Source organism: Calcarisporiella thermophila, assembly GCF_041956535.1.
Source record: "Calcarisporiella thermophila strain CBS 279.70 unplaced genomic scaffold VTP21scaffold_34, whole genome shotgun sequence".
Classification (NCBI taxonomy): domain Eukaryota; kingdom Fungi; phylum Calcarisporiellomycota; class Calcarisporiellomycetes; order Calcarisporiellales; family Calcarisporiellaceae; genus Calcarisporiella; species Calcarisporiella thermophila.
In genome coordinates this window covers 163,035-176,461 of record NW_027192224.1, presented here as the reverse complement: position 1 = coordinate 176,461, position 13,427 = coordinate 163,035, and the positions used below count along the sequence as shown (strand labels likewise).

At 49.0% G+C, this 13,427-nt stretch overlaps 6 protein-coding genes across 6 annotated transcripts; 2 read left to right on the top strand and 4 right to left on the bottom strand.

Moving 5' to 3' along the window:
* Positions 1 to 137: 137 nt before the first annotated feature.
* Positions 138 to 1,417, bottom strand: VTP21DRAFT_7933 (uncharacterized protein; the record flags this gene model as incomplete). Its single annotated transcript, XM_069398729.1, has 4 exons — positions 138 to 906; positions 966 to 1,069; positions 1,151 to 1,242; positions 1,312 to 1,417. 4 exons carry the CDS (start codon positions 1,415 to 1,417, stop codon positions 138 to 140), a joined length of 1,071 nt encoding a protein of 356 aa, XP_069246115.1.
* Positions 1,418 to 2,642: 1,225 nt separating this feature from the next.
* VTP21DRAFT_7932 (uncharacterized protein) lies at positions 2,643 to 2,936 on the top strand (the record flags this gene model as incomplete). Its single annotated transcript, XM_069398728.1, has 1 exon — positions 2,643 to 2,936. The coding sequence occupies one exon, from the start codon at positions 2,643 to 2,645 to the stop codon at positions 2,934 to 2,936; it is 294 nt and encodes a 97-aa protein (XP_069246114.1).
* Positions 2,937 to 4,686: 1,750 nt separating this feature from the next.
* Positions 4,687 to 6,963, top strand: VTP21DRAFT_7931 (uncharacterized protein; the record flags this gene model as incomplete). Its single annotated transcript, XM_069398727.1, has 6 exons — positions 4,687 to 4,912; positions 5,005 to 5,128; positions 5,185 to 5,234; positions 5,335 to 5,970; positions 6,031 to 6,094; positions 6,186 to 6,963. 6 exons carry the CDS (start codon positions 4,687 to 4,689, stop codon positions 6,961 to 6,963), a joined length of 1,878 nt encoding a protein of 625 aa, XP_069246113.1.
* A 317-nt stretch (positions 6,964 to 7,280) lies between these two features.
* On the bottom strand, positions 7,281 to 8,249 carry VTP21DRAFT_7930 (uncharacterized protein; the record flags this gene model as incomplete). The annotated part of the gene is made up of 1 exon (XM_069398726.1): positions 7,281 to 8,249. One exon carries the CDS (start codon positions 8,247 to 8,249, stop codon positions 7,281 to 7,283), a length of 969 nt encoding a protein of 322 aa, XP_069246112.1.
* Positions 8,250 to 8,894: 645 nt separating this feature from the next.
* Positions 8,895 to 10,813, bottom strand: VTP21DRAFT_7929 (uncharacterized protein; the record flags this gene model as incomplete). The annotated part of the gene is made up of 2 exons (XM_069398724.1): positions 8,895 to 10,369; positions 10,465 to 10,813. The coding sequence occupies 2 exons, from the start codon at positions 10,811 to 10,813 to the stop codon at positions 8,895 to 8,897; spliced, it is 1,824 nt and encodes a 607-aa protein (XP_069246111.1).
* Positions 10,814 to 11,372: 559 nt separating this feature from the next.
* On the bottom strand, positions 11,373 to 13,389 carry VTP21DRAFT_7928 (uncharacterized protein; the record flags this gene model as incomplete). The annotated part of the gene is made up of 8 exons (XM_069398723.1): positions 11,373 to 11,589; positions 11,677 to 11,742; positions 11,808 to 11,864; positions 11,932 to 12,200; positions 12,284 to 12,409; positions 12,502 to 12,894; positions 12,976 to 13,161; positions 13,234 to 13,389. The coding sequence occupies 8 exons, from the start codon at positions 13,387 to 13,389 to the stop codon at positions 11,373 to 11,375; spliced, it is 1,470 nt and encodes a 489-aa protein (XP_069246110.1).
* Positions 13,390 to 13,427: the final 38 nt, after the last annotated feature.

Sequence of the window (13,427 nt, the reverse complement as noted above, 5' to 3'; positions counted from 1 at the left end):
TACTAAATAAAAGCAGAAGACAAGGAGGAGTTCTTTCCTTACAGGTTATATACAAAAATAACAGTAGAAAAACACCAACATAACTGGGAAACAAGATTCACGAGAAGAAACAGGACAATCAAACAGAAACAAATATTTTACAAAAACACAACCCGATAATCTCTTCCTCCGAATTGTATTCTCTGTGGAAGTGATGCGCGCCGGCCCATCACGCCCCGCTGTTGCTCTCTCGAGAGCTGTTCCAAAAAGGAAGAGCATGTCATAGTATCTCTTCGGTCATTTCCCTCCATGCTCTCTGGCACAAATCGCACGGACGGACGGGCACGCTGAGAGGATTCCCCCATCATGGGTATATCCTGCCCCGACGGAAAGATCATGCTATTGCACGAGAAAGAGACGCTGGACTCTCGTGAGCACACAGGAGCTGAGAATGATCTTAGCATTTCTGTCGGATTTTGTTTGGATCGCTCATCCTCATTGTTCAGCAGCATTTCCATCCCTCTGGGAGAGAAGTGCTTGCTTCTTGATGGGGACATCGTGGGCATGCTATGCAATGGCTGGATAATATTGGTGGGGTTTGCTAGTGTAGTGGGGAAAGGCAAGTAGGGATGGGATGCGCGGTAACGGTGAGGGAAAGTTGGAGAGGAGCGTCTTGGATCACGGATGGTACATTTCTTATTATTATCAACTATATCGAACGTATGCGTATTCTGAAATAACGATGGTGTGGAAGAGGGCAGAACGGCCGAGGAGACCAGGAGATCGGGGAGGACTAGACATCCAAACTCGGGGTTCGAGGGGTGAACGCATTCATCAGGGAATGTGGGGCCGAAGAGCGGGATCAACTGGTGTCGAATTGCATAGCAAGTGCGTAGGGCGAGGAATCTTGCACCGTGATAATGGATCCTTTAGAGAGGCATTAGATAAAAGGGCTACTCTTGCCAGTGAATTCATCCAACCCTCACCATGTTCCCTGGATCTTGAGGTAGCCCCCGCGGATTTTTTTGAAATTCAGTCCTGGATTGGAATCGATAACCTTTGCAATATCCCCCTTCGAATTCCCCAGAGCCTGATAAAAAGGGAGTGGAAAAAAGGGGGAGGGATGAGAACAGTATAACAAAGGATAATATAGAGATTGATGGTTATATACCTTCCATATACCCGTGAAGTGCACCTGTCCCGTTTCCCTGTCCCACATTACTAATGTGGAGGCGGCAGGTCCATCCAGTACATACTCGTACACTATGTAGAGACAACAGCTTGGAGATGAATGCCAGCACTGGAACAGTAGGGAAAGGGGTAACAACTTACCAGGGATATATCCTCGCGGATCTAGACTGGTCGTATACTTTTTTGTCTGGATGCGGAAATGGGAAGCAGGATCATGCGGGCGATATTGTGAGGTGTCCTGTTGCATAGTCCTTGGCCTAAATCACCCTAGTGTGATGGTTGCGGAACAAAAGAAAAACCAATTAAATGAGAAACAAAGGAAATGAAATAGAAAAAGAGAACAACAGCTGGGGCAAAAATAGAGGAATATATATAAACAGGAAAAAAAAGAGGGAGAAAGAGAGAGGAGAGGAGAGGAGGAGAAGAGAGAGCGAGATGGGAAGATGTAATCACGTTACAAGGATACAAGCCTGTGCCCGATCCGTGATACAAAATAAACTTAGAGTAGACTGTAACAAGAGACAGAGTTCAAGAGTGCGCTTTGCACAACAGATTTCTCGGAAGAGACAAGCGAATGAATTTACGTAACCCTGTATTTTCCGTATCTGCAGCTTCCACAATGAACAAGCCGGAGCGATGGCGCAGAGTACAATGGAGGTGGAGGAGAGGATATCGGTTTGGGAAGGATGGTAGCGAGTCAAACTTACTGGATTGAACCTCGATTGAAAGAGGTTTGGTGGCAAAACTTGGCCCTAGTCCACACGGGCCAACCGACCGCCAAATAAACTCGTGAAAGCGAGGAAGTGGAGCGTCGCACACGCTCGCAAGCTATGCCCAAGAGAAACCGCATAGAGCGACCATTTTAACGGCGACTATAGGAATTAGATAGCAGGTTGGGGCTGCATCTCGCCCTCCTCTTTGGATTATGTCAAATATCAAAATAAGAAAGATTCAACCCCGACTCCCTGTGTGAAAAAAAAAATTGGAAAATTGTTCGCCGAAAATAAAAAACAAAGGGTGACGAGAACTCTAACCTAGTACAAAGTCAACCTTCATGCCCTCTTCTTCTTGGACTATGCCATTTTTTTTCAAGAGGTTTGGCTGCACCTGCGCGGCCAAGGAAATGAAGGTTTCAAATCTCATCTTTCCCCGCGAGATCAGGCAATTGGGCGCCAATAGCACGCCTCCATCCTAGGATTCAGCCAGGAGAGCGAGGCTCAGCCACGGTCGTGTGTGAAGTTCCGAAACTCTGCTCAGCCAGCAGGAGAGGATCCAGCGGATCTTCGAGGGCTTGTTTTCCCCTTGCATCAACGCAGCATTAACTCTAAAACGACTGAGGCTTGGTCAACTCGTCACAGCCCAACCCTAACTCCTCGATAAACTCTATCAGCGATTTTTCCCTCTCGGCCCAAATTTAGCTCAAGCAGTGGGAGCTCGGATCTAGTTTCCTATGTCTGGACTTTTTTCTCACCATGGGAAGAGGGCGCCAGCAATCTCATCTGAAGTGTGAAACTCGAACTCTGCTCTGCCCCACCCCCTCGCCCCCGCTTGAAAAGCTAAATTATCGGTTTGGAGACTTGTCAGATAGAGTGAGAATGCCGGAGAATTGCGGATGCAGTAAAGTCAAACGCTCTCCCCGCTCTCTGTCGATGGCTGCTCCGAACACCGCTCACGTATATGGTTGTGCCCTAGAAGTTCCTGAATCAGATGGCGTTGACAAACTCTCCCACGGCGCTGTTGAGTTCCCTCCCTACGACTCCCAATAGAGTTTGCGGCCTACTTTCGCCTGCATACTGCTTCGAGTGGCTAGTCGTCCCCATTGGGGAATGGAGTTGCGCCGTGAATGAACCCTTTTTTACACAAGGTTGATTACGGTGATTATTGCCCTAGGTCTCTACGCTAGATGCGAGGAGCCGCTCCCGATTTTTTGATACGGAAGTCGTAAAGTTTTCTCCGATTCACAGATAAGGCGGCTGTCTGGAGATAGATTAGCCGGTTATGATGATGGTGGCAGCTGGGGTGGTGATGATGCTCCTCTGTCCATTTTGTTTCTTTTTTATCTGATGATGGATGTATTCAGCCTCTCTTTTCGTTTAGTTCATAATTTTATTGCTCATGCTATCTCTGCTCTCCAGGCCTGTTGTAAAATTGCTACAAGTCTCCCCCATTTATATGCCATCTCCTTTTAAAATCTCTATTATTCCCAATCTATATCTTAGTCATCTCTAACCAATGCCAACTACTCACTAAGGCATGTTGGAGGAACAGCTATAGCTGTTCCTACATGGGGGGGGGGGGTATGTAGCTACATACCCCCCCTCCAGTTAGCATCCGTAGCCGTAGACGCTCTCCTATAGTGTGTTGATTAAGGGGAAATAAGGAGTGTATCAGTAGAATATATACGGAGAAATTTTGAGGCATGTCATCTTGGTTTATGTAATTTACACATCCCAAACCCAGCCTTGAGCTAACCTTACACATAGTGCAGCCCGGCATTTCAGCATATACATGGATGTGTTCAGTTGGTTCTCACGAAATTTCTTCCCAGACGTAGAGTCAATATGGTGACGAGAGACAGCTCGACGATCATCCTAGCTTGGGGATGAACCATACTTGAGCATATTTGTTGAACTTATGAAAACAATCTCGTTATGGTCTCAACATCGAAATATAATTTGGGTACTATGGAGGAGTTGAGGCGGAGTATGACGTGCTCTTCTAATTGTATGACGCATCTTACTTACCTCATGATAATCTCCTACCCGTCCAACATAATATGTAATCCTTGGAGGATTTTTTTTTCTTGCCACTTACTCCAGTACATGTTTTATTTCTCAGACTTAGAATCAGAGAAAACCAGCGGGATGCGATGGGTAGGTGCTTGAGTAATTCAAAATTTGCATATGATTCTTACGATGCCAATTTAAATATCTGAACCTAGTTCTTAAACTGCGGCCTTTGAACGCGTATTTTTTTTTTTGAAATACAGACGATGGAAAACCTCTTGTAAGAATCTATCAGTTTCAGCAAGGTTGAAAAGGTATTCTTGGTTGGTTAAAATAAGCGATTTCCAAAAATGGTTTAGTCGCATTGCCACGATGTATTCCATTTATAGTCATCACCAGCCATGGTCACCCGCGCTACTTCAAAATTACCCCTTAGGTGAATTTTAACGCTTACCATGAAGAATACCATAGATTGAACACTCTAAAATAAGGATCCATGTATTGTTGCAGGAGAAGAAAGACAAGAATCTGACAAATAAGGTGGCGGTCAAACAAAAAGTAAAATGCGAGAATCTATGGAAATAGCGAAGGGCAGGAAGCAATAGTAAAAAGAAATATTCACCTCCTTTGTACTCAGAAATAGGACGAGTTTTTGGTCACGGTTCCACAGGAGCGTTGCACCTTCTCTTTTTTTTTGACAATATGGGTTCGCATATAACTCTATTCAACTCCATCGCAACACTTTGCTTGTTACCGCGGAAATACTGGAGTTCTCACTTCCATTACAACGATGGACCATCCGAAACCATACGGCGTTCCAAGGCTAACATCCATATTCATGCAGCCCATGCAATGGAAATCCTCGGCTATAGTGCAAAACATCGCCAGCAGCTTGCATGGCCATCTCTATTCTCTTGGGGTGGAGCTCTTTGTGGTCGGAGTTGTCTTGGCCTTTTTCAGAACACTAGGCAATATAATAACGGATTGGCTCAATAAGCGATTCGTCTCTCGGGCTGGTAAGAAGCGCTAACATGCATTCCCTTGGTCTACTGAAATGGAGAGCTATGTGCATTTTTTTGGTAACTGATGTTCATGAATTTGAATATAGTGTTTGATAGTCGAGATGAAGCATTCAGTTATATTCTGAATTGGCTTGTGGAACAGCCTGCATTTGCGAAGGCAATGCAGTTTAGGGTGTCGACATCGTTAACCCGAGGAGAGCCTATTTTTGAGTAAGTTAGCGGAGATGTTGTCAACCCCATACTCGAAGCTGACTTCCTTTCTTTAGAAAGAACCTGGATACCACCGTCCCGCAGCTGTTTTTCCTTCCAGCACCAGGTAATAGCACCTTCTGTTTCCTCTCTTATGCTTTTCTTCCCTTCTCCCTACCCTTTTGTCACTACAACATCCAACCCTAACCCTTGACTGCATGGTCTAGGGACCCATTTTACCTTCTATCGTGGGCAGCCGCTCTGGCTCAACTTTCACACTTCCGATCAGACCCATCTTCGGCATAACTCCAATCAAGGACCAGTTCAAATCCCTATCGAGACCATCACCATCTCGGTCCTGGCTGTTTCGCGTGATCTGATGCTCTCTATTGTGCGCGAGGCCCAGTCCAAGTTCCTTGCCAAAGACCTGGACCGCACGGTGGTATTTGGCTCCGACCAGTTTGGCCACTGGAAACGGCCCAGAAATACCGCCAACAGGATTGCAAAACGGCCGATGGATTCAGTCATTTTAGACCCCAACGTCAAAGAATACGTAATCAAGGATGCGAGAAATTTCCTGGATTCCGAGGAATGGTATGCCGAACGGGGCATTCCCTATCGAAGGGGATACCTATTTTATGGCAACCCAGGCTCCGGAAAGACCTCCTTTATCTTCGCGTTGGCAGGCGTACTCAATCTGAATATCTACATGGTGAATTTGGCGAGCCGCGGGGTCACGGACGAGACCATAAATGACTTGGTGAATGAGACTCCAGGTCGTTGTATCTTGTTGATGGAAGATGTGGATTCGGCATTCGTACGGAGAGTGGGCAATGAGCGGCAGAAGGGCCTGACTTTCTCGGGTGAGCGGTGGATGTTTTATTGCTTGGATCCGTCCCTTCTTACGAAATGCTTGACTTTAGGTCTACTTAATGCAATTGATGGTATTATGGCCCAAGAGGGGCGCATTCTATGCATGACGACAAAGTAACATTCCCATCCACTTTTTGGTGTTTCTTAAGCTTTATCTTCTTTCTCCACCCTTCCACTCACTTGTTTAAATTCCCCCCCTCCTTAGCCATATTGAGCGTCTTGACCCGGCTCTGATCCGGCCTGGCCGCATAGATGTTCGAATCCACTTTACCAATGCCACCTCTACTCAGGCTGGTGCACTATTCCGCCGATTCTATCCTGAGTTGCCTGACCCGCTCCTTGCCGATACTTTTGCCGAAAAGATCCCGGACGAAAAATTCTCCATGGCTTCATTGCAAGGATATCTGATGAACTTCAAGCAGAACCCTCGAGTGGCGGTGGAGGCTGTGGAGGAATGGGTGAAGAGTGGTGCCATCGTGGTCGACGATGAGATCGCAGAGGCGGAAAAAAGGTGGGGCGTGGAAAAAACCAGGGGCGTGATTTCCAGTGATAATACCGCTGAGGAGAGCGTTAGAGAGAAGGAAGAGCAGGAGGGCGAAAAGAAAGCAAAAGAGGAGGAGCCAGAGGACAGAAAAGACAGAATAAATGCACTTTTTCAAGAGGGGCAAGTTCCCCCAGATGTAATTAATGAGATTATTTCGCGCATCGTAGAGGGCGGTCAGGATCCGACCGTGGTGGCTGATGTGGTGTTAACGCAAGCAGGGATCCTAGAGGAGCTTGAAGAAGAGGAGAAGAGTCATGGAAAGGAAGAGCAACGAAGGCAGGAGAGTAGCCGTAAGGAGGTGGTGACAAAAGCGGAGGTTGCATCGTGGATCAGTAAGATGGGTGGAGGGGAAAGAGGATCCGCGGAGCCCAAGACGAAAAAGGAGAGCACTCTGGATGATGATAGAGCAAGCAATGACGAGGTTGAGGGTGGCAAATAGACTTTTTTTTTCGCTTCGACTTTATAGACATGTATTTCTTGGGATATTGTTTATTTTTCCTATTATCACCGAAGACTTTATTTTGAGTGCAAAGGTGTGAATGCATGAGAAATTCACCCATAAATCATCCGAGGAAAGAGGTGGCATGAAAGCGTGGCCAAATTACTATGTTACAAGGTCCCTCTTCCGATGGAGGAGCCGTTAGAAGATAGTGAAAAGACGAGTATACAGGCAATGCAAAAGAAGCGAGCTCTATGTATAGAGGTGGATAATATATAGATATATGGAAGAAGCATAATAGACTAATGATATGTCAATTAAAAATTAAACGACGGGGTAACGGATGATATTCCAAACATGATCGCTAGACTTAGCCGCCTGCTTCTCTTGGAGCTGGTCAGGGGAGGAGAGCCGATTGGAGGAGGGGTGGTTGGTACTTTGACAGATTCGGAGTCGTTGCTTGAATGCTGCGGATCCCTGTCGATCACGGGCGGCAGCCATAAGCTACGCCTTGAGGCCAGCGAGGAGGGTGGTGTAGTTATGGAGGTGGAGGGGGTCGAAGAGAAGGAAGGGTTCGGCATCAAATCGGGTCGTTGGATCGACATCTCGCCGCATTGGGAAAGCCTGGAGTCGAGGGAGTACCTCTCCGTGTTGACGGCCAAAAGTGAGCATGGGATGGGAGAAAGCGGAGGTGAGGCCAAGCTGGAGGGGGAGCCGGCGGAGACGACGTGGCGGGAATGGCGGGAGGGATCCGGCTGGATTCGCCTAGGCGGCGCGATCTTTGCCGAGGAGAGGGTGGAGAGGGACGAGGAGGACGATGGGGAAGGAGGGATGCAGCTTTCACCCGAGGATGCATCCTCCCCCTCCTCCTTCCCCCCGCTCTCCTCACTCTCCCTGCCGATGGGCGAAAGCGGGTTATAGCTTGACAGCGACATGCGGTCCAGCACCACATCGATAATGTTTCTTGCGCCCAAACACGGGATTATCTTGCGCATCCAGTCCTCCAGCTCCTCTCGTGTTTCCGCACACAGCACCCACTGCTTCTGGTTTCTCTCGTCCCTGGGCTCCAGCCGGAAAGCAAAGGGCCGCCGGCACGACAAGTCGATTTCGCAGGCGGCATAGTAGGACAGATCAATGAGCTCGGCGGGGAGCGGGTCCAGCACGGACTTGTGATAGCGCAAATGGGTGGGGGTCAGGGTGAAGTGGCGCCTGCGCCATGCAATGAGGGAATGCTGGTTGGGTCGGTAGAGGCTACCAGATTTCAGAATGGGGTCTGAAGTTGACATGACACGGCGGCAAAGAGGAAATAAATGGGGAAGCGAGGAGAAGGGGAGGAAGAGGAGAGGGGCGGGAAAGGAGGGGGGAAGAGGGGGATGCGGATGGGGGGATTTAGATTGAGCACTACTAGGGCAAGTAGGAAGGGCAATTCAAGATGGAGAGCCTATTAATGAGATGGGATTGAGAGGGCTATCATGTTGAAATAGCAGGGAAAGAAGTTAGGTTATTATACACGCGAGGATTTCGCGTGGTCGCCTGCACCAATCAGAGCGGCGTCAGCCTTCTAAGAAAAACCTTAACTTTTCAAACCCCCCGTCCCCGCCCACCCGCTGAGGATATTTGGTCCGTGGCGGTGAGCTGTTCCCATGCTGGCGCGATGGCGTTGTTCACCGCCGTGGCCGTGCTCAACCACGCGCTTGGCCTCTCCTTCCTCCCCCGTGGCCTTCCCCGTGGGCCAGCGAGTTCCCGGCCTTCTAGACCGTTTTGTTGGGCCGCTTGAGCCGTAGGAGAAACATCCGGCAAATTAAGGTTTGCAGGCCGGGAGAATCTTTATTTCGGCAATCGGAAATGGTATATGGAGGAGTGGTTCAGGGGAGTATTTACATTTAATATACACAGGTCCAAGCAAAGGGTTCCCGCCCAGAGCTGGGGCACTAGCTGGAATACATGATCATGCTCGGCAGTACGAAACCCCCCGCCGGCTTCTCTTTCTCCCCCGGGTTCGCACTACCACACAAGTTCGTATTGCTCATGGCTCTGATCGTCAGCCCGTTGGCAGCCTGTCGCGGCAGCACGCGGCCTCCCTTGCCCTTCGAGGCGCACATGGCGTCGACCCACGCTGGCACGCTCGTAGACCTCCGCTTTGCCCTGCGGCGCCTACGGACATACCACCAGATCCACACGCTCACCGCCGCGCTTGCCAAGAAGACAACCGAGAGTAAGGGTGTTCGATACTCGTGGCTATAGGTAAGAATGGTTCTATGGTGTCTCTGCAGGAATGCCCAGGAGGTGGAGGGGGGCGCAGCAGATGCAGGCTTGGCCTTGTATATATGCACAATGGCTGCGCCCAGCGTCCAACTCACATCGCCCAAGATATCCAGCTTCAGCGCAACAGTTCGCTCTCTACCCCTTCCCGTCGCTCCCCTTTGTCCCTTCTTCTTCTCGTCCTGCCGACTTTTCTCGGCCAGAGCTCGGCCCTTATTAATCTTTTCTAGAAATTCCGAGACCCACACCGCCCTAAAGCACAGGGTTCTCTCGTGGCCCTCCGCTTTCGCCGCCTTGGCCGCTATCCAACGCTTCGATGCACACGTGTAGGCGGTCTGCAGTTCGAATTTTTCCCGCTCGTATTTCGAGAGCCCGAGGGCGCGGGCCACGTAATACACCTCCGAAATCCCAATGAATTTCTCGATCGATGCAAAGGTCGCCGCGAGCGCGTTGCACTGCGCGCTTTCCCGTGTCAGGCTGACGGGGCAGATGCGTTTGATCATGCGGGAGACAAGGCGGCGGCAGCGGCGGTAATCACCCGTGCCGCTTAGCACAACGTTCACCTCGTAAGTGACCACGCCCTGCGGTAAACACGGGTCGGGAATTCGATCGTGTATTGCCGCCCCGTCGCGCGAAGTGGCCGTGATCAGCTCTTGGACATATCTGCGACGTGCCTCGTTGCTGCCATACCCAAGCAGCGACACAGACCCCACGCGCACTTCTTGCTCCCGCCTTCCCCCTAGAGGTATACGTACCTCCTCGCCGTCTTCATGCTCAACGGCTATCTGAGCACTGGCTCCTCCAATGTCCACAAAACCAATGCTGGCCCGCTCTCCGCCCGTCAGCAGGCTCCGGTAGTTGACGGCCAACCAGCCATAGATCCCCTCCATTTCTCCCGTTAACACGCGTACGTGTTCTCCGCAGTCGGGAAGGTGAAAGGGGTATTCACGTCGAATCAGCATACATGTCTCATGGAGCAAGCGGCTCTGCAGATTGGGGGAGAGTAGGCGTAGCCCAGCGGTGGCGAGGACATAGATAGGGGTGGATGGGAGATCGGCGGAAGGGATAAGTTGCTGGGCAAAGTCGAGCAGGGGGCGGAGATGCCTAGCTAATTCACTTGTGCGTTGAGCAAACGAGGAAAGGCCTGGTGGCATAATTCAAACAAAGAGGGAGGGGAAGTACGAATATAAAACAATTGTTAGAATTAAGCCATGACCTCAAAACATAATAACCACTTACCAGGCTCTGTGCTTTTGAAGCCAACGTTCTCCAGTCCTCTCACCTCGCCATGGATTTGCGCCGCGCCCAATTTATTCTCGTACACCCACACTCTGGACCCGCTGGACCCGGCATCTATAATAATGATCCATTTGTTCTCTGCTCTTCTTTCCTCGGGCACAGATTCGACACTGAGGAAATGCTCGTCCATATTGGTGTTAAGTGGGAGGTGCCATGGGAATGGCCGCACGGAGGATTGTTGAATGCGAGCGGTTCTCGAGACCAGCAGGAGAAGCGCGGTGAGGAAAGTGAATGCGGCAAAGTGAAGAGGCAAAAGCCGCCGAACATTATTCTCTGGCGGTATTCGCATGAAATCAATCGAGAAGTAGACTGAAGCCAATAGCTGGAAAATGGTTGGAGTGAATCGATGTGGAAGCTCAACTCTGATGAAATGACGCTGTAGATAAGAGGTAAATGCCCTACCGGAGGTAATATGTAGGAGCCAACAGCAGCCAGCAGAAAAAGAGAGAAGAGGGGGACAGAGAAAAAGGGAACCACAAAGCTACATTACGCATGAAGGTTTCACGGGTTCCATCAGCAAGTTTCCAAAAATAACGCATGATCTAACGGAATCCTATTTATTAGGAGTTATTTCCAAATTAAAAATAGAAGTGTGGCGCAGAATGGATGGATAGCATTTTCCTCTTTGCTTTCGGCCCAAGGCCACGAAATCCGTCGTGACAAACTCATGCAAGTATATGTAACATCATTACAAGAGTGAAGACGCAGCCTAAACAAAACAGTCCATACACATTCCCGCATCCTCCCTATCCACCTTCGTTTTGCCATCCCCGCTAGGCCCTTACGATCTAGCCCCCTGCCCGCAAATTGGACAAGGCGCTGAAACAGATGAGCCACACGCCTCATATTCAGTCTCCTCGATAGGCATCCAATAAATCGGCCAGAGTGCTTTTCACCTCTCTCCATTCATCCTCCCCAATTGAATTCTCCAAATCCGTTCTATACTCTACATGCGCGCTAAAGTTAACCTCGTTGATGGCCCGTAAAAGTGAGGCGGTGTTGTGTGCCAGAGTGTTTGAGGCGGCCAAACGTGTAAGCATTGCCACAGATGTTTGAGGAAGAGGACTAATAAAAAAAAACACTCCGGGTTAAAAAAAAGGTAGGAGGGGTGGTAGAGAAAGCATGTGAACGTGTCTTGAAGCAATGCGTTACCTAGTGTCTTGCTCGAATATTTTTGGATATGGCGAAGCAGTCGGAAAAGCAGTGTGCACCAATTGCCTACAAATTGGTGAAAGCATGCTTCAACAATAGGAAACGGTTGGCTAGGCTAGAAAGGTCTTTACCCTGCCGATATGGCCTCATTCTGGTCTTGCAGTTCCTCCAACCTCTTTTTCGCATCGCTAAAGCCATCAAGTTAATATCCTATGGGCCTTTCCGCATCATAATATAAAGGCAACTAAAACTGACCTCTTTTCCAAGCCTCGGATTACTAGTGACTGGCTATATGGGTCCTCTTTTTTGGTTGTCGTTAGACTTCTGATATCTGATTTGTGAAAGTGCTCGGCGTCACCGAGCGGCATTGCTACTGATAGCGAGGCGAGGGGTATGCTACTGCGCCAGTTATAGAGCCCTGCGAGTTGTCCCATGCTAGTGGGGTCCTGGCGTGTACGGAAGGGTAGGGATGCAGTTTCGATTGCCGCAGACAAGACTGCGGTTGTATGATAGAGGAGCTTCGGCTATCGAATGCAGTATAAAAGAGAAAGGCGTTCTAGTATCGTAGCTAAAAATGCAATGTGCATGATTAAGGTGTCTAACTAACATTGAAGGAAAGTTTTGGCCAGGGCACATCCAAGCATTCTCTTCGCAGCGGAACGTATACGGAAGCTAGCTCTCCCAGTCGTACCATACTCAAGGCCTCGTTAATAGGCTCCATCTGACTTTTTCTCTATGTTAATGTTTGCAAAAACACGTGAGGTTGGATTGGCACCATTACATTGAAGCTAAACTCGAAAACAACAAATGCTTCTTTTTCCGTACCAGATTCTCGTACGGTTCGGGGCTTAGGTTTCCAAGCCCATAGACCCAGATCCCCGCCTTTGAGAACTCATCTCGCACGCTTTCCAAGATCCCAGTAGCAAATCCTCCCCATGCGTCATAGGTTGAGACCATAACGTGGAATCCCTGCAGCTGGTCACACTCTTCCGCGAAGTGGCGAAGGGAATCATCGTAGGAGGCGTGGTCACGCTCATATTCCTGAAACGCGTCGAGGCCAACGGGGAAAGCAGAGAAAGGCAATATGGACGAGTCAAGACTGTGTGACAGAAGTTGATGGAGAGAGCGTGGGTGGAAGGTGGTTCGGTTAAAATCAGACCACACCTTGACTTCTTTATCGAGATTAAAATTTTTTGCCTCGTTTGTAATTCCTGTCTCCTTCGAAACGAAAAAAAAATAGTTGAGATCCGACTCAATCAAATGCAATCCAAGTAGATTGGAGCAGCATCGGCTACTAACCTCCTCTTCTTCCAGAGTTTGCAAGAATGAATTCTTGGGATGGCGCTCCTGCTCATATTTTACCACATTCCCTTCTAAATTGGACTCTGTGGTCTTGTCCTCATACAATCTATTATATTTGCTCAAGGATCCAAAGCCGCCCTTTAAATCATATATCAGCGCACGGGGAGTGTATGTCTCTATGCCCTACTCAATGTCCAAAATTCAGTTCTTTTGCCCGCGTTTTAAAAATAAAAATGAAGGAGAGCATTTGTGCACCTGCTGCGACATTCCAGTACGGTAGAGAACATCGTGCATCAACTCGGGGGGAGGAGCGGCAGGATCGTAAGTGAAGTACGCGTCTTGTGTGTTCCAGAAATGCGTCCCAATAAAATTAGCACTGTGGCCAAACTGTAATGTTATTACTTCACGCATTGTGTTGTATGGTTGTTGTGAGAATACGTCTTGGGTGG